At 36.4% G+C, this 19,087-nt stretch overlaps 1 protein-coding gene across 4 annotated transcripts in view; it reads left to right on the top strand.

Moving 5' to 3' along the window:
* The first annotated feature begins 4,327 nt into the window (after positions 1–4,327).
* Positions 4,328–19,087, top strand: part of LOC127807589 (uncharacterized) — a 66,115-nt gene continuing 51,355 nt past the window's right edge. For 3 of the 4 annotated variants that reach the window (XR_008024742.1, XR_008024743.1, XM_052345578.1), the window contains exons 1-4: positions 4,328–4,611; positions 4,779–4,824; positions 4,971–5,022; positions 5,183–5,250. Coding sequence is in view for 2 of the 4 variants with exons in the window: in XM_052345578.1 (XP_052201538.1) it covers positions 4,526–4,611; positions 4,779–4,824; positions 4,971–5,022; positions 5,183–5,250 (252 nt within the window). In the remaining 2 variants the exon portion in view is untranslated. The remainder of the gene's footprint in view (positions 4,612–4,778; positions 4,825–4,970; positions 5,023–5,182; positions 5,251–19,087) is intronic. The other variant, XM_052345577.1, reaches the window with a different exon arrangement.

Consider the following 19,087-nt stretch of genomic DNA (forward strand, 5'->3'; position numbering starts at 1 on the left):
TTTTCCTCACAACCCCTACACTTTCCTCAATTTCCATTGAGCCCCTTAAGTTCCAATCTTTCAATTTCCTCTTTACCACTTTTGTAAAAAATGACATTGACCATCCTCAGGCAACTTTGAAAAATTACACTTAGGCCCGTTTCTCCGTTTAGGCTTTAAACCTACTCGTTTCTTCCTGAAACCTCTAAAGGGTTGCTCTACTCGACAAACCGAAGCTTCCCATAGCTTTCGTTATCATTTCGGGAGTCTCTTACGAGAATTCAGTTTTTCAGCTTAAATGGCGGTTGCATTTTTATTGTACCAAAAATCGTTCCTGATTGCATTTCTTTCGGTCCTAAAAATCATGTATCGAGATGCTCGTTAGAGGCATTCCTATTTCCTTAGACATTCAAGCTTTAGGGTACTCTCTTTGGTCAATTTTTCAAGCTTTTCAGATACCTAATTTTCCCGAATCTCTATTTTTCGTCTAAAACAATGACCCAAAGTTCTTGGGTATTACAAGCGACAACTTGAGCTTGGCTCGACCTCGGGCTGAAATATATCAAAGTTTTATTTAAAAAAACCTAATAAAGTAATGTACAATAAAAATAAATATCAATTAGATAATCAACAAATATACGTAAATGAACCCAACCTAATAATCAACAAATATAACATCGACATATTAAATAATAATAATTTCACAAATTACAATAAGCATAATATCATTTACAGTATAAAAAGATAATCAAATTACTTGTCTAGTTATTTTCAAAATACAAACATAATTAAAATTACAACACAACAAATATATTTTCAATTCAACTTGAAATTAGCTACTCTAAATATCAATATGGAATTTGAAATTGTAATATTAATCAGTAATCATAATTATATATCAAATCACATATATCAACCTACAAAATACCAACATATCAAAATCTTCCAAGAATCACATACCTTGTTTTGTTTCATGTGGCAGAAGAATCTCAGTGATGTTATCCTATATATAAAAACATAAAATTAATAATTTTTACTAATATCAACTAACAAGGTGCTCACGAGCCTATAAACGAGTTAGCTCGCGAAATTTTATTCGAGATAGCTCACAAGCCTATAATCGATTTAGCTCATGAGCCTCTATTCGAGACAACTTGTGAGCTAATAAGTCGAACTTTACTGAGTTTAAACTCAATTCGTTTACAAATTGAACTTCAAAGTTAGGCTCAAGGTTGTTTCGTTTACCTTAACAAACGAACTCGAATGAGCTTTTATCCAGTCGAACATCAAGCCGAGCCTGAATGGCTTGGCTCATTTGCATTCTTACTCATTACCACGAAGGCCAATATAATAAATTCCATATCAACCTGATGATTGTTGTCCTTTCACGCTCTGGACGCATACCAGGCGAGCATCAGGGGTCGAAGCCCTACACTCATTTACTACCTTTAGTGGGCATCACAAACCATATCTCACACGGACCGACTACCTCAGGAGAGCATCGCGGGTCGAAGCCCTACATGTACTAGATTACTTTAGGCAAGCATCATCCACATGCATTAGTTGGCAGGCTAGGATATCCTCTAGTTTCCCGTTGACACGTCGCTACATAAGATACACAGACACACTGCCCTAGTGATATGTGAACACACTGCTTTTTAGGATACGTGGACACACCGCCTTAGTGATACGCGGACACACTACCTTTTAAAATACACAGACACACCGCCATTTAAGATATTAGGTGTACACATACACCCACCTATACACAACAATTATCACCAATTTCTCTTATATCAACAACTTTATCATATCATTAGAACCAACGTCCTACCATGCACCGGAATCACACCAGGTGAGCATCATGAGCCATAGCTTTGCGTGCAACCGTCATAACACCATACTTGAGCATAATAACCATAGTTATACACTTCTTTGCACATGGTCACTCCTTTAAATGATTCTTTCAAGCCAACCCCCCTTATAGTGACACATATATTAACGTGCTATAACACCCTTATGTATAGGCTCGTCATAAGCACATTCTCTCTAGCAACATCCCAAGCCAATACTCATCTTAGACACATAGGTATTATCACCCTCAAATACATAACTGTAACCTTTTATACCCTTATAAATCAACCATAATATAAAAGCCAATAGAAACATATGAATATATAACAATAATGTAAAAGGTGCCCAACCATATTGCACTAATTCCCCATTGAAAACATACATATAGACAGCTACTAGCTCCGTTATGGGACCAAGCCGTATTATTACTCACACCGTACTATAAAGACTATTAATGGCATACATTAACACATTGTGGATTCCCTACTCATACATATGCGGAAAAGAGTGACCAAGTCATACACACCACAATCATGTAATCACACGCACTCATAACATGCTAGGATCAAGCCAAGAATGAACACACATAAAGAACAATGTGCACGCCACAAAATTAATCAAATCAAGGGATCAAAACCCAATCGAGGTTGTGGCTTAATGCTGTAAAGGATAGATTCCACTGGACCTAGTCCACAACACACTTTGGACTCCACATATTTCCCAACCCATCCCATGAATAAGCCCCATTAACATGCCCCACAAACCTATGCATAACACTACCCACCAATATAATGCACAATGCCAAACATAATGTCATAATTATGATCAACATACGTAAAGCATGCCCAGGAATAAGGAAATATGATCTAAAAGGAAAAGAGGCGCATCGAGGGTTAATGAGAACATTTGCACAGAAAAAATCCAAACTTTAGTCAATAGTTTCATAAGTATCGGTTAATAGATGTCCTCAATCTGTCAACTAAAGGCATCATCTGTCAATAGATTACCCCAATCTGTTAACAGATAGAAACCCAAAACACATCGAGACTCAACTCCTCACCCTTGAACCATTGGCAAGATGGATTAAAACCTTGCCAACTCTTCATCTTATCAAACCAAACATCATTCCCAACAAAAGTAGGGAGAACAATCCCTATTGGAACCATTCACAAGGAATTTAACCAAAAGAAATAAGGGATTTTTCAAACATACAACTCTTTTCAACAACTCAACCAAGAGTTTCCTAAAGATTAGTTTAAGCCTGAGATTTAAGACTTCCAACCAATAGAAAAGAAGAAAACTTGCCTCTTAAACAAAAGAAAGAGGAAGTAGAACTTGCCTTTCTATGCTCCACTTTCACTCCAAGCTTGAAGAAAACTTCCATATGACCCCAACCTAGAAAAACCTACTCAAGGGATGAAGAAGATGATGGAAATTAGCCACCACTCCCTCAAAATCCCTTCTTGAACACCAAAACTAAAGGAGAAAAAGAGAAGAAGAAATAAGAAAGAATGAGAAGAACTCACCGCATCTCAGTTTTCTCCAACCTTCCACAAGCTTTTACAAGTTTCCCCAACTTCTCTTCCCACCGACTTATATACAAAACGACCTAGAAAATCAAGCACAACCACAATCGATCTATATTTTCAAAGGCATCTATCGACTACCAGAGACCGACCTACATAATCTGTCGATAGATCTGCTCCAATCTGTCAACAAATTTATGTTTCTCCTTGCAATCTATCGACAAATCTCTATCATTTGTCAATAAATTCTTCCCTTGCACCAATCTGTCGACAATTTTGCTCCACCTGTCGACTATTATAAGCCATTTCTTCTTTGATTTTAGCTTCCAACATTTTACTTAGCTAGCCCTCCTATAGCTAGCAAGCTGTACTTAAAACCAACATGGAGCCATTTAGCTTATTCCTTTGCACTTATTCTTCATTTCCTCAAAATACTAAGACGTTACATATATATCATAATAATTTTATCATATTCAAGTTGCATTACATATTTACATACAATAAGAATAATCAATATAGTATAGAATGTATTTGTATAATAGTATAATTAGTATTCTTATTATATATTAATATTATATTTATGAGTTATGAATGTAACTAATATTTATAATATATAAATTATAGAATAAATATATATCAAATAGTAAAATATATATAATGATACTTATTGGGGGTTTTAGGGGAAGAGGGATATTGTCAGTGGAGATATGTTTTTTTATTTGTTTTTTGAATTTTTCTTTATTGTTTTTGACTAAATCTAGATATAATACAGTTTGATTAGGGTTAATTAGATTATTTTAATTTAATTAGGGATTAAATGATGGAGTTAATAATACAGGACGTCTAAAAACAATTAAATTATAAAAATATCTGGAGCTATTTCAAAAATACGAAAACTTTATATAGAAATAACTCAAATTATAGTAGCTAAGTGCAATTTTCCCTTAACCTTATTACTGTCATGTTCGAGGAGGGTTTAAGGTGCGGTTCGGACGCCGTTCCAACTCTGTACCAACTGCGAACTGAAGCGAACGGGTCGGGTCCCGCCATGTCGTGACGACGATGCAGCTTTCTGCCTGGCTGCTTTCTTTTACTGCATATACATTCAACTTCAAGGTTGTATCCATATTCTATTGAATCCTCGCTCTGAGAGCTGACCAGAAAGCATGGACGATGTTGTGGAACTCGAATTTCGGGCACCTGCTATCAAAGCTCTTGGCTCTCTCTTCAAGCTCACCCAAGTTTTCCTCTGGCAAGTTCTCTGTCTCTGTCTGTCTCTCTCCCTCTCTCCATATATGTATGCGTGTGCATAAGATGTCTATATGTTATTCCTGTTGAAGTGTTGAACGATCGCACTAGAAAATTAGGGCTCTTAAAGGATGAGTCTTTAGGTAACTCAAAAGCTTGTTTGCTTGACAGGTATGGTGCTTCAGCAGAGACCCGGGAGGAAGGAATGTCTTTCACCGTGAGTTTTTGCCTGTCGATTTGTGTTTGTTGTCCCTAGTGAAGATTCCTCATTTTACAGTGCGATTAGAGTTGAGAAAACAGCTGAACATTGCATTCTCAGTAACTCGTTCAAAGTTCAATTGATTTGTTATAATCTGTATGCAGGATACTCTTCATGATGACGGGACTAACTCGGACACCGTTTTTGTTAATGAGGGTAACTCTTCCGGGCCTGTCAGCTTTTTTTTTGGGTTATTTAAGATTATTGGTTTATGTGTGGGTGAAATGGGTTTTAGAATCTGTTGAGCCTTGCTCTAGTTTACGTTTGTGCGAGAGAGATGTCTCAATGGATCTCAATTTCTCTTGGACTTTGCCAGATGACAGAGAACTTGCCACTCAGATGAGTTTGTTAGGGCTTCCCCTTTCCTTCCAAACAAATAAAGAAGTAAGTTTTCCATTCCTTATCCTAGTTTTTTAGTTGGCAGTGTACACCTTTTGTTTGTAATGTTTGCAAAGCCCTATTCACATGCATTTTGAGTGATGGGTACAGGGTACCTAATGCATAATTCTTATTGGGTTTGCATCAACTTCTCTTGGAGATGGATCGGTGCCATTATATAACATATGAAAAAAGAATTTGTTACTCATTTTGCATGTTTGGGTCTGTAAATAGAGAATTGGTTTGAAATTTATTAGAGCAATAGGAGATGTGTTAAAAAACCAAATTTCATGGTGAGGATCTAGACTTATAGGGTAGTGGATCTATCCTAGTATTGCTCCATTGTCAATGGTTCATGAAAAAGCTAGAAAAGCTTTAGTTCCGGATGGTAATGAAGAGGCCGTGTTTTATGTTCACTAAAGGCACTCCCACCTCAATTTAGCTAAAATCATTTTTGGCACATGGGCTGACCATATGGATTATGTTATGTTATTCTATTCTATCAAGGAGTATAATCTTTGCTAAAATACATTAATCTTATGTTCTTTTATTTTTGTCTCCTTGCCCTCACTTTTGTCACAACACATAATATTTTATCTAATATGGATGCTTAACGTGTGTATTTTTGTGGATAATTGAGTTGGTGGAGCATGATTATGCATGGAAAGATGGAATTGGAATGTATAGAGGCTGGGAGAGTGCATGATTGAACTAATAGTTGACTACATAGTCAACTAAAGCTTGAAGGACTGATAGTCAAACAAGTAGTCAATTGAGGCATTGACTATAGGAAATAAAATAGTTTAGAGATCACCTATCTAGGGGATAATCGATAAGGATGGACTTAGATTGAAGAGGGAATAGTCAAATTGTAGCGAATACAGTAAAACTTAATGTTTTAGAGTTCAACTATCGAAGTTATAGTCGACTACTAACTATAACTATTAGGTGAATTTTGCAGAATGAGCCCGAAGCAAGTTTAGAGATCCATTTCATGGACCTTATGAATGAGATTAAACACATATTTAAACATGTTGTTGGCCACATTATGGAGAGTAAATAATTGTGATTAAATTCATGTGTATAGCTTGGGCATGTTGAAAGTTCACTTGAGATTGTGATTAGAATTCTCGTGATGCATTTGATTTATTTACTATGACAAAAATGCAACTTTTTTTGAGGCTATGTGCATGTTACCAATGCTTTTGTGAAGCTTTCTTAACAAGTTGGTCATAAAGCCAAGAATGTTGTCTCAGGGGGTTTGACAACCACAGGAAGGAGCAAGTGTTGCCTTATGGCCATTTAGGACCAAATTTTTGTGACAATTGTTTTGATGCATTGGTACACCTTGTGTGTGCATATGATCTTATTGAGCTCTTGTAACTTTTTTTTTATGCAATTCACATTCCATAGATTGCTCAGGTAATGGAGAATGCTTGAGATATTTATGTACTTGCCAATGCGAGGGTGTATAACTATCTAGAGTATGGATTGATATTGTGTTTTGATCTGCTATTTTGATGCAACCTGCTATATTTTGGGTTAAGGAGGCTGTAACATTGATTGTGGATATGTATACTTTGGCTCATGATGTATGTAAGGTCTATGATTAAGCTAGGATGAGATCATGTATTTTGAGGTTTTGGGTATTTATGTTCATTATTTGGTGAATGGTTATATGGTTTCTTGTAATATATGGCTATTGATGCTTGGTCGATTATGTTTAGGGCAATGGTGCATTCTTTGATCTATACAATTGAAAGTATGAGAAATAAGCCCCCAATGAAAGATCACAAAACCTTAAAAATGAATTTAAGGTACTAAAGGGCCATCAGAACCCATGTTGAATCAAGTAAATAATGAAGTGATAGTGTCCAATAGTTGATATAACATTTTCTCTGAATTTTGGAGTGTTAAATTATGAGTAAAATCATCAAAATAAGCTTGATTGACAAATAAATTAGAAATTTTGATACTATTGAGATTGCCAAAATTATTTAGGATTTTGGAGTATTCATTTTTAGGGGAAAAATTATTAAATGAATGATCTAATAATTTATATGGAAAATGGGTGCTAGTGTAATTATCAAATTTTACGAAAATTTTGGAGAATTAATTTTCGAGGAAAAATTGTTAAATGGGCTTGATTGATGATTAGTCAAAAATATCAAAATATTAGTATGATTATTCAAAATTTTGACTTTTGAGTGGTTTGGGGAAGTAAATATGCTGGTGATTGATTTTGAGAATTTTTCTCCAAGTAAAGGTTGTAAAAATTGGGTCCAAGATAAATTTGATTAGTAATTGAATAGTACTGTACATTACGAAAAAGTGAGACTTGAAAATTTACTTGATTTAGTGAATAAGTATAAAATTAAATTGGTATTGGATATAGTAATGTATTTGACTAAGGTAGTGGTTGAATATATAGATATATAAATAAATATATTTGAAATTAAAAAGTGGTATACTTGGGAAATTGGTCAAAAAGGTGAGTATATATACATACGTATATACATACATACATATGTGGAGAAGATAACAAATGTGAAATATATATATATTGATAAAGAAAAGAGAGATATATTTATATTAGAGGTGTCACGAGTCAGGTTGCTTGTGGGTCGGCTTGGCTTGATTGTCTAGTAGCTTGGTTTGGCTCGACCCACTATTGTAGCAAGCAGTTATCGTGCTAGACTAGGAGTATGTGACCTATGGCTTGACATGACACGACTTGTCAATTTGGCATTATCAAACATGACCCTTTAGCTTGGCATGACATGCCCGTGGCATAACCCAACACGAACCATTTGGCCTGTTGTCACATCCCTAGGGTTTACCTAGGGGTTAGAATGGAATTTGGAAGAGATGGAGGGGGAAATCAGACATAATGGAGAGAGAAACCGAACAAAAAGACAAAGAGAATTAGGGAAGAACAGAGGAGATCGGGAGAGAGAAAACAAAATTTAGTTTATCATTTTACCATGACTAATTCTCTAGGATTCAACCTATTTATAGGCTTTCTAGGTAAGGGTACAAACCAGAAAAGCAGTAAGGTACAACAACTAGCTAATACATGTAATATAGTATGCCTAATAAACCCTTGGGGTCGTGACAATCCCCCCTCCTTGAGAGATTTCTTGTCCTCAAGAAACTTGTTACAATTGAGCTGCTATTTCTCCATCTAATCCCTACCTTCACGGTCTGATTTATTCTTCTTTCTTTCTCCTTCTAGGCCTCTTCGTCTTCGCTCTTATTGTAACGCCCCACTTTTCAAATATATAATGAAGCTAAGTATAAGCTAATATTCACAAGGGCGTTATGGAAATGCTTACCAACAAAAGTGAAGGATCGAACCTGATAGCTAGCAATGCTAGATAAAAAGGATTTCCAATAATAAAACCTTTAACATAGTACACTGTAATACGAGACTTCCCAAATTCGTCAAATAACTCTTACCACAATCATAGTACATAGTAATTACGATTTACAACTTTAATAGCATAATAAGTAAATCCAAGCCTTACGTAACCCCTGTTTATACAACTGTGATACACAACTTTCAAAACAAACCCAAAGATTACATAAGAACCATAAAACATGAGTAACAAAAAGTTAAACTAAACTTTGGCCTCCTCGTAGCCCCTTTTTTTCTTGCTTATCTTCGAGTACCTGGCATGACTGATATACTTGGGACGTTGAATATCCAGGGGTATGAAACACCCGAGTTAGATTTTTACATCTAAGTGAGTGGTACAAGGAAAGGAAACTATGCATGCAAGAGCAATATGTAGTTATGCCAAGAAATAGGCAGAGATAAGCATAAATCTCTCAAGATCATGTCAATATAAAACTTCCCATGTGGTAACAAGGTCAGGGGGTTGCAATCACCCTTGCAGTCATCATGGTAGCTCACCGCAAGAGCATGAGATCATGGCTCACCGCAAGAGCATGAGATCCCCCGTGATGTCCTGCAATCATCATGGTAGCTCACCGCAAGAGCACGAGATCCCCCGTGATGTCTTAACAACCAATCATAGATACAAATACCGAGATGCGTATAAAATAGGCAAGATATGCTCAAAAGCAGTAAAACATGAGATATAAGCCATCAATCATGACATGTTGTATGAAAAAGCAGAAAGAGTATGATATGCAAGCCACAAACAACGCACGAAAGCTGTTATGGTCAAACTCGATGCAACAAAGTAGAAAGGATATGCTCGAAACAAAGGGAACATAAGACGTAAGCAACAAACCATCCACAAGTGAAACAAAGAGTGATCAAGAGGAAACAAGAAGCATGCATAACCATTTATAAATGAAACCAAGAATGATCAAGAGGAAGCATGCACAAGAACCACTCACAACCTTCGGGTACACCAGAAAGTATCGTTCACGCCAAGCGAGACTGTTTGCTGCCAAAACATGAGTTTTGATAAGGTAAATGTCAAATATTTTTATATAGAGTTATAGGGAATTAAAATGGGAGCATGCCATAAAAATTTCATGGAAAAAGAATGCTCCATGTGCCCCGAGAAGGGGCCTAACGTGCTGCCCCTATTTTCGGCCAACTTCGCGTAGTTTCTCCCCTTTTATAAGCTGCTTACCCCCTTGATTTAGTGGCCAAAAATCAATCCCAAAGCATGTTTATATAGAACCTTTAAACCCATAAGATTGAGACACTTGGCTTTCTTAAGATGGTGACACTTGGCATTGAGATTTGCACCATAATCATTGCTTTCTTCCCCTTGCGACAAGTGGCCCTAGAGATTTTGGTCTAATCATGACATATTAAACCCTTCAACGAATAATTTTTTGCCACGTGATATGGAGATTTTAGCCATCATCATTACTTTTATCCTACGACATCACATGTACCTTGAGATTTGGTCCGTCATCATTACTCTCATCTTATGGTGCCAAGTGTCCCTTGGGATTTGGCCACCATCATTGCTTGCATGTGTTTCCATCCAAATGGTGCCATGTGTCCCATATAATCATTACTTTCATGAATTTCCATCCAAATGGTGCCATAATTTCCCATATAATTATTACTTCCATGCGTTTCCATTCAAATGGTGTCATGTGTCTCATACCATCATCACTTCTATGTGATTCCATCAAAATGGTGACATGTGTCCCATATAATCATTACTTCCATGTGTTTCAAATAAAAGCTTGCTACATGTCTCAACCTTGGAGACTAAGTAATCTTGGAGGCTAAGCAAGGACTTGGAGAAGACTTGGGAAAGACTTTGAGAAGACTTGGACTTGGACTTCAAAAATGATCCAAAGTTACATTTGATTGAAGTTTGAAATCAAAGATATTTTGAAGTTCATATCTTTTACACTAATTCCCAAGATTTTTGGTTAATTGCACTTATACTCGAACTTCCATAATTATGACTTTGCCCTTAGCTCAGAAAATGAGCTTTTGTCTCAGGCATTACTTCATATTTGATTCTGAAAAATCTCGGGTATTACACTAACTCTCCCTTGTGTCTTCTTCCCTTTTCCCCCAATTATCTCTATTCCTGTTTTGTCTTTCCTTCCCTTTATGTTCTCTCTTTCCCGCGTTCTTACCAAATTCCTTTTTGAACCCTAGGGTTGTCACAAGGACTTGAACAATATTACTACTGCTTTGAGTGTTTTTGATCTTGGACAATATACAGTCTTGCTATCATTTCAAGTGGTGTAGACCAGTTACTAGCAGAAACAAAGCAATTGAAACTGACTGCACAGAAGAATAGCCATATGGTTCGGAAGATGATGGGAAAGAAAGTTATTGCCATATGGTTTGGGAGCTTTGACATGGAGATCCTCGAGGTCTACATTTTATGTTTGCAAGGAAAGCAAAAACAAAGGAACATAAGTGTAATACCTGAGATTTTTTAGAATCAAATATGAAGTAATGCCTGAGACAAAAGTTCATTTTCTGAGTTAGGGGCAAAGTCGTAATTATGGAAGTTCGGGTACAAGTGCAATTAACCAAAAATCTTGGAAATTAGTGTAAAAGATATAAACTTCAAAATATCTTTGGATTTCAAGCTTCAATCAAATGTAACTTTGGATCATTTTTGAAGTCCAAGTCTAAGTCTTCTCAAAATCTTTCCCAAGTCTTCTCCAAGTTTTTGCTTAGTCTCCAAGATTACTTAACCTCCAAGGTTGGGACATAGGGCAAGCTTTTATTTGAAACACATGGAAGTAATGATTATATGGGACACATGTCACCATTTGGATGGAATCACATAGAAGTAATGATGGTATGGGACATATGACACGATTTGAATGGAAACGCATGGAAGTAATAATTATATAAGAAACTATGACACCATTTGGATGGAAATTCATGAAAGTAATGATTATATGGGACACATGGCACCATTTGGATGGAAACACATGCAAGCAATGATGGTGGCCAAATCCCAAGGGACACTTGGCACCATAAGATGAGAGTAATGATGACAGACCAAATCTCGAGGGACACGTGACGTCGTAGGATAAAAGTAATGATGATGGCTCAAATCTCCATGTCATGTGGCAAAAAACTATTTGTCGAAGGGTTTAATATGTCATGATTAGACCCAAATCTCTAGGGCCACTTGTCGCAAGAGGAAGAAAGCAATGATTATAGTGCAAATCTCAATGCCAAGTGTCACCATCGTAAGAAAGCCAAGTGTCTCAATCTTATGGGTTTAAAGGTTCTATATAAACATGCTTTGGGCTTGATTTTTGGCCACTAAATCAAGGGGGTAAGCAGCTTATAAAAGGGGAAAAATTCTGCTCCAAAGAGGGGAGGAAGCTTTACCCAAGTGGAAGTCGAAATTAGGCCGCCGAAAGATACGAGTCATCTTGAAGTTCGTGCAAAACAATAACCCAAATTTCGAGGTAAGCTCAATTTCTTTCTGTAATCATGTAGAGGGGCGAAATAGGAGTTCGTAGGTTCAAGCGGGGGTTGAATCGGAGTTAAAATGAGGGAGATACGGCTGAAATACAGAAACTGCGCGAAGTTGGCCGAAAATAGGGGCAGCGCGTGAGGCCCCTTCCCGGGGTGCGTGGAGCCTTCTTTTTCCATGAAATTTTATAGCATGCTCCCATTTTAATTCCCTACAACTCTATATAAAAATATTTGACATTTACCTTATCAAAACTCATGTTTTGGCAACAAACAATCTCGCTTGGCGTGAACGATACTTTCTGGTGTACCCGAAAGTGAGTGGTTCTTGTGCATGCTTTCTCTTGATCATTCTTGGTTTCATTTATGAATGGTTATGCATGCTTCTTGTTTTCTCTTGATCACTCTTTGTTTCTTTGTGGATGGTTTGTTGCTTACGTCTTATGTTCCCTTTGTTTTGAGCATATCCTTTCTACTTTGTTGCATCGGGTCTGACCATGACAGCTTTCATGCGTGGCTTGTGGCTTGCATATCATATTCCTTCTGCTTTTTCATACAACATGTCATGGTTGATGGTTTACATCTCATGTTTTACTATTTTTGAGCATATCTTGCCTATTTTATACGCATCTCGGTATTTGTATCTATGGTTGGTTGTTAGGACATCACGGGGGATCTCGTGCTCTTGCGGTGAGTCATGATCTCATGCTCTTGCGGTGAGCTACCATGATGACTGCAAGGGTGATTGCACCCCCCTGACCTTGTTATCACATGAGAAGTTTTATATTGACACGATCTTGAGAGATTTATGCTTATCTCTGCCTATTTCCTGGCATAACTGCATATTGCTCTTGCATGCATAGTTTTCTTTCCTTGTACTATTCACTTAGATGTAACAATCTAATTCGGGTGTTTCATACCCCTTTGAAGTTAAGTCTTGTCCTCGCCTTTAACAACCTGACTTGCCTCCAACACTGCTACTTGAATTTGTTGGAAATGATGTGCAACTTTTGAAGCAAACTTGTGCTTCACAATTCTGAAACCGGCTTTTGATAACCGAATTGTCACGGTCGGTCTTTGATTCCTTTGGAATTGGGTCGGAAATGATTGCCTATCAAGCCGAGAATCACCGACGGAATTTATTTCCATTGACCGATTTGTTTTGCTCGGAATCTGGCTTTGATTCCTTCAAAATCAAATCAAAATAACTAAGTTTATACTTTTAAAAGTTTACTTTCAAAATGGTTGGAAATTTATTTAAATTTGTAAACAGATAAAAATATATTTGAAATATTCTTTATTTATATTTTGTAACAAATTTTGTATTTTAAAATAATTGCAAAATAGTTTCTAAATGATGATTTTTTATTTTTTTTAAATTTACATGGACTGACCCATTTGGTCCACTAGGACTAAAGGTGACTTGATGCATGGGCACGACCTGTTTCTGAAAAGGGCCAAACTTGGCCTGACCTACCAAAAGAAAGGGCTAAGTGGGGCAAGTCGGGCTGGCTTGGCCTAGCCCTACCTATTTGAAACCTCTAATATATATATATATATATTGAGGTTGAGGGAGAGAGAGAAGATGAAACAAAAAAATAATAATAATAAATTGAACATGGTTGCAGCCCCAATGCATGCCAATTAGGGTGGAGTGTGACATATATTGTCGCAGGGCCAAATAGTTAATATATGTATATATATAATTATATGCATTCATATATATTAGCATAGGTACAATCAAAATATATGCTTAAAAATAGAAAATACATGTACCTCTTTTTTTTTTTTGACAAACCATTACACCTATTTTTTTCCATAGTGTAAGATATTGGGGGGTCGTCTTTACAAAAACTATAAATAAATTCTAAATGTCACATGAAAAACCATAGTAACAACAACAACAACATATCCAGCCTTTATCCCACTATGTAGGGTCGACTACATGAATTCTAGACTTCCATATATTTCTATCTTTTGTCATATCTTCATTGAGATCCATACACTTCATATCAAACTTTAATATCTCCCTCAAAGTCTTCTTAGGTCTGCCTCTACCTCTTTTCTTGATTAATTGTTCCATTTCATCAACTCTCCTCACATGAGCGTCTCTTGATCTCCTTCTCACATGACCAAATCATCTTAGTCTAGTCTCTCTCATCTTCTCCTCTATTGGCACTACTCCTATCTTATTACGAATAACTTCATTTCTAATTTTATCTTTTCTTGTATGGTCGCACATCCATCTTAACATCCTCATTTCCGCTACACTCGTCTTTTGCTCATGTTGGTATTTGACTGCCCAACATTCTGAGCCGTACAACAAAACTGGTTTTATAGCTGTTCTATAGAATTTTCCTTTCAATTTTAATGGGATTTTATCATCACATAACACCCTCGATGCATTTCTCCATTTTAGCCAACCTACCTTAATTCTATGTGTGACATCCTCGTGAATTTCTCCATCTTTTTGAATCACTGATCCCAAATATCGAAAATGGTCTTTTCTTTGTAAGATTTGGTCTTCCAATTTTATTATAACATCCTCCATTCTTGCATTCTTACTGAATTTACATTCCATATATTCTGTTTTCTTTCTGCTTAATTTAAATCCCTTAGATTCTAAATTGTTTCTCCATAACTCAAGCTTAGTGTTCACTCCTTCTTTTGTTTCATCCACTAACACTATGTCGTCTGCAAATAGCATACACCATGGCACATCTGTCTGAATATCTTTAGTGAGTTCGTCCATTACTAAAGCAAATAAGTATGGACTTAGTGCAGAACCTTGATGCAATCCTATTGTAATTTTAAACGGTTCAGTATCCCCTCCGCATGTTCTGACCCTTGTCTTTGCACCATGATACATGTCTTTAAGGGCTTGTATATAGGCTATTCGGATTCCTTTTTTCTCTAAAACCCTCCATAATACTTCTCTAGGGACCCTATCATAGGCCTTTTCTAGATCTATAAACACTATATGTAGGTCCTTCTGATGATCCCGATATCTTTCCATTAGGCGCCTCAGTAGGTATATAGCTTCCATTGTTGACCTATCGGGCATGAAACCAAACTGATTTTCTGAGACCTCTGTTTCTTTTCTGAGCCTCTGCTCTATTACTCTCTCCCAGAGTTTTATGGTATGGCTCATTAACTTAATTCCTCTGTAATTTTCACAGTTTTGAACATCTCCTTTGTTCTTATATATAGGGACCAAAGTACTCTTCCTTCACTCATCTGACATCTTTTTTGATTTAAGAATCGTGTTAAATAATTTCGTTAGCCAGGAGATATCTTCTTCTCCCATGCATTTCCATGCTTCTATTGGTATATTATCCGGTTCCACCGCCTTATGATTTTTCATCTTTTTTAATGCTTGCCTTATTTCATTTGGACTTATGCGTCGATAAAATGTATAGCTCACGTTCCCTTCGGAGTTACTAAGATGTCCCAACCTAACTCTTGTGTCGCCATCATCATTGAATAATTTTGTGAAATACTCCTTCCATCTCTCCTTAATCGCTCCCTCATTCACTAATACATTTTGATTTTCATCTTTTATGCATTTCACTTGATTTAAATCTCTTGTTTTTCTTTCTCTTGCTTTAGCTAATTTATATATATCCCTTTCTCCATCTTTTGTATCAAGTCATTTATATAGATTCTCGTATGTTTTTGACCTTGCTTCACTAACAGCTTTTTTTGCTGCCTTTTTTGATTCTTTATAATTTTTTTGATTTTCTTCATTGTTGCACTGATATACAGCCTTATAGCAATTTTTCTTATTTTTAATTTTCAATTGCACTTCTTCATTCCACCACCAAGACTCCTTAAGGTTAGGGGCTCTACCATTTGTCTCTCCAAGCACTACCTTTGCTGTGTTTCTCAGGGCATTAGCCATTTCTCTCCACATTTGGTTTGTCTATCCTTCTCCATTCCATTCTCTTCTACCCCTTAATTTTTCTTTGAAGATTAGTTGTTTCTCCCCTTTTAAATCCCACCACCTGATTCTTGGATTTTGTTTTATGTGATTTTTTTTCTTCCAATTTCTTACTTGGACGTCAAGTACTAGAAGTCTATGTTGAGTAGTCAAACACTCTCCTGGTATCACCTTACAATCCCTACAACATACCTGGTTCTCTTGTCTCATGAGGAAGTAATCTATTTGGGTGCTTGATGTGACATTTTTATATGTGATTAAGTGTTCGTCCCGTTTTTTGAACCTAGTATTGGTTATGATAAGCCCATATGCCATTGCAAAATCTAGAATAGACTTACCCTCATTATTAATTTCCCCGAATCCATACCCTCCATGTACCTCTCTATAGCCGTTTCCGTCTCTACCCACGTGACCATTTAAGTCACCTCCTATAATCACTTTCTCTCATCTTGGTATCATTTGTATGAGTCCCTCTAGGTCCTCCCAGAATTTTGCTTTTATCTCCTCACCTAACCCCGCCTGTGATGCATATGTACTAAAGATATTCATAGTTATTCTTCTTAGAATAACCTTCACCATAATAATCCTATCCCCTATTCTCTTTACATCCACTACCTCATCTACTAAGCTTTTATCCATAATGATCCCCATTCCATTTTTTGCTCGATCATTTCCTGTGTACCATATTTTATATCCATTTTCTGACAAAGTTTTTGCTTTTTTCCCTACCCATCTCGTCTCTTGAAGGCACATAATATTAATCTTTCTCCTAATCATCACATCTACCACTTCCATAGCTTTGCCTGTTAATGTTCCTATGTTTCATGACCTAATCCTTAATCTCTGATTTTGTTTTTGGCTTTGACTTTGAATTTGATTTTGTTTTTGATTTTGATTTTGTTTTTGGTTTTGGTTTTGATTTTGATTTTGTTTTTGGTTTTGATTTTGATTTTGATGTTGGACTAACTTCTTTACCCACATCCGTCCAAGCAAATGCGGGAACCCTTGCTCATTTGTCACTACATCCGGGCGTCGATGCAGCGGTCCTAGCTCATTTGACACTACACGCGAGCAGTGTAGCGCGTCGCTATAAGAATGTGGTATAAGGAGGGATGTGGTATATGAAAAAAATTTGAAATGTATAAGGGGGTAAATGAAAAAATCACGAAAGATACAGCAGGAAAATAAAAAAATTCTTGAAAGTTAAGGGGGCAAATGAAAAAATCTTGAAAATTAAGGGGTAAATGAAAATAAATAAAAGTTATGGGGGATATGGCCCCCTCACCTTGTTAAAGTTATGCCCCACAAGCCAATTATATTTTTATGTAATTGATCATACTTTATATTGGGATTCTTTATATTCAATCAATTGTTATTGCAAGGCATTATGTTTTATTTGTCATTGATGGTTGTCATCTTTTTATTACAATCCATACTTGACAAAGTCCATAAATCAAATAGACTTATGGAATATGGTCGTGCATAGAGATGACGATCATGAAACATATTCTTTAAAAGTCTTGATTTTAAGTGTTCCTAGTCATAAAGTTATTAGAAATGGACACTAATAACTCAGATAGACTAGCACATATGATGCATGCTCAATTAGAAGAATGTCTTGTTTAATGGACATTGGTGTGAGGACACCAGTGCATATATGTGGGTGTTTATTATAAGAATAAATACACTGAACTGATTTGCTACAGAATTCCTAATGGTTATTTTTAATATCGAATTGGAATTCCTGTGTTGCAATTATGCAGATTGATCCTTAGACTTGAGACTTCCTAGTAGTTTTATATTTGACTGGTTACGCCTTGGTGCTTTTTGGATTTTAATGGAGTCGTTAACAAACTGTCATTGGGCGTGGCCTTGTTACATATGAAGGTTTGTGAATGTTGAAATAGAATTCATCACTTATCGTCAAGATGAGAGGATGTCCTATGTATTCTGATGATTTCATGATTGAGGAAATCCTTGGTCAAGGTGAGGTGAGAATCAAAAGGTGTTTTGATTTCATCTATCAAGTCATGAATCTGGAATGGATACATAGTTATTGAATGATTTGGGTTTTGTCATAAAACCATACACTAAATTCAATCGGAACATAGATCGATGAAAGGATTTTACTGCACGGTAATTGCAATTGAAAAGGTCCGTGTTTTTTTTTTCATCATTGGCTAGGTATTCATGGCATGTTGCTAGACGTTAACCATGATATGTAGGGTATTAGAATTAATTTGATTAATTCTAAAATTATTAATTAAAGAGTTTAATTAATAAGCTCATGAAATGAGTTTAATTAAACCAATGAGTTGGGCCTTGATGTGGCCCAAATAGAATTGGCCCTACATCTAGTCTAATGGTGGACCTAAGGGGTCGCACACTTAGATTGAACCCATTCCACAATTAAAAAAGGAGAGAGAGCCGGCTCAATGAAATTAAGGGCCGGGCCTAAAGTGTTTAGTGTTTTCTATGACGTGACTAGGGTTCTTGAACTCTATTTATATGCTGCTTAAGAAGTTGAAAACAAGAGAAGTAATTTCGGATTCTCTTAAAGCCGTCTAGGGTTGCTAGCACGACCAAAGACGAAGTGGAAGGATCAGTTGTGTGGACTGACTTGGAGGAGATCGTGTTTGTGTCTCTACGGATAGAAATCGGACGGAATCGAAGCCTACACGGTCGTGGTTCCTAACACACCCCAATGAGGCTCCGCCTCTAATGTCAATAGTCATGCTGATGGCATGCGCTGGTGGTGCCACCACTGTGTACAAGCTTTACTAAAAAATCAAACATATACATTTATAGATACAAAAAGGTCGTGCGCAACCCCTTTCTCCTCCTTTTCTCCTAATTTCCCATTGAAATCCTCTTATCCTAAAGGACTCTATTTTAAACTAAAGTGAGTTATTTCATCAAAATGGAAGGCCTTAATGAAATTTTTTTCAATTTTATTGGTTTCCCAATAGGGGAAATTAGGGCAACATGATGGGTTTATATACAGG

The sequence above is a fragment of the Diospyros lotus genome, chromosome 8, assembly GCF_014633365.1.
Source record: "Diospyros lotus cultivar Yz01 chromosome 8, ASM1463336v1, whole genome shotgun sequence".
Classification (NCBI taxonomy): domain Eukaryota; kingdom Viridiplantae; phylum Streptophyta; class Magnoliopsida; order Ericales; family Ebenaceae; genus Diospyros; species Diospyros lotus.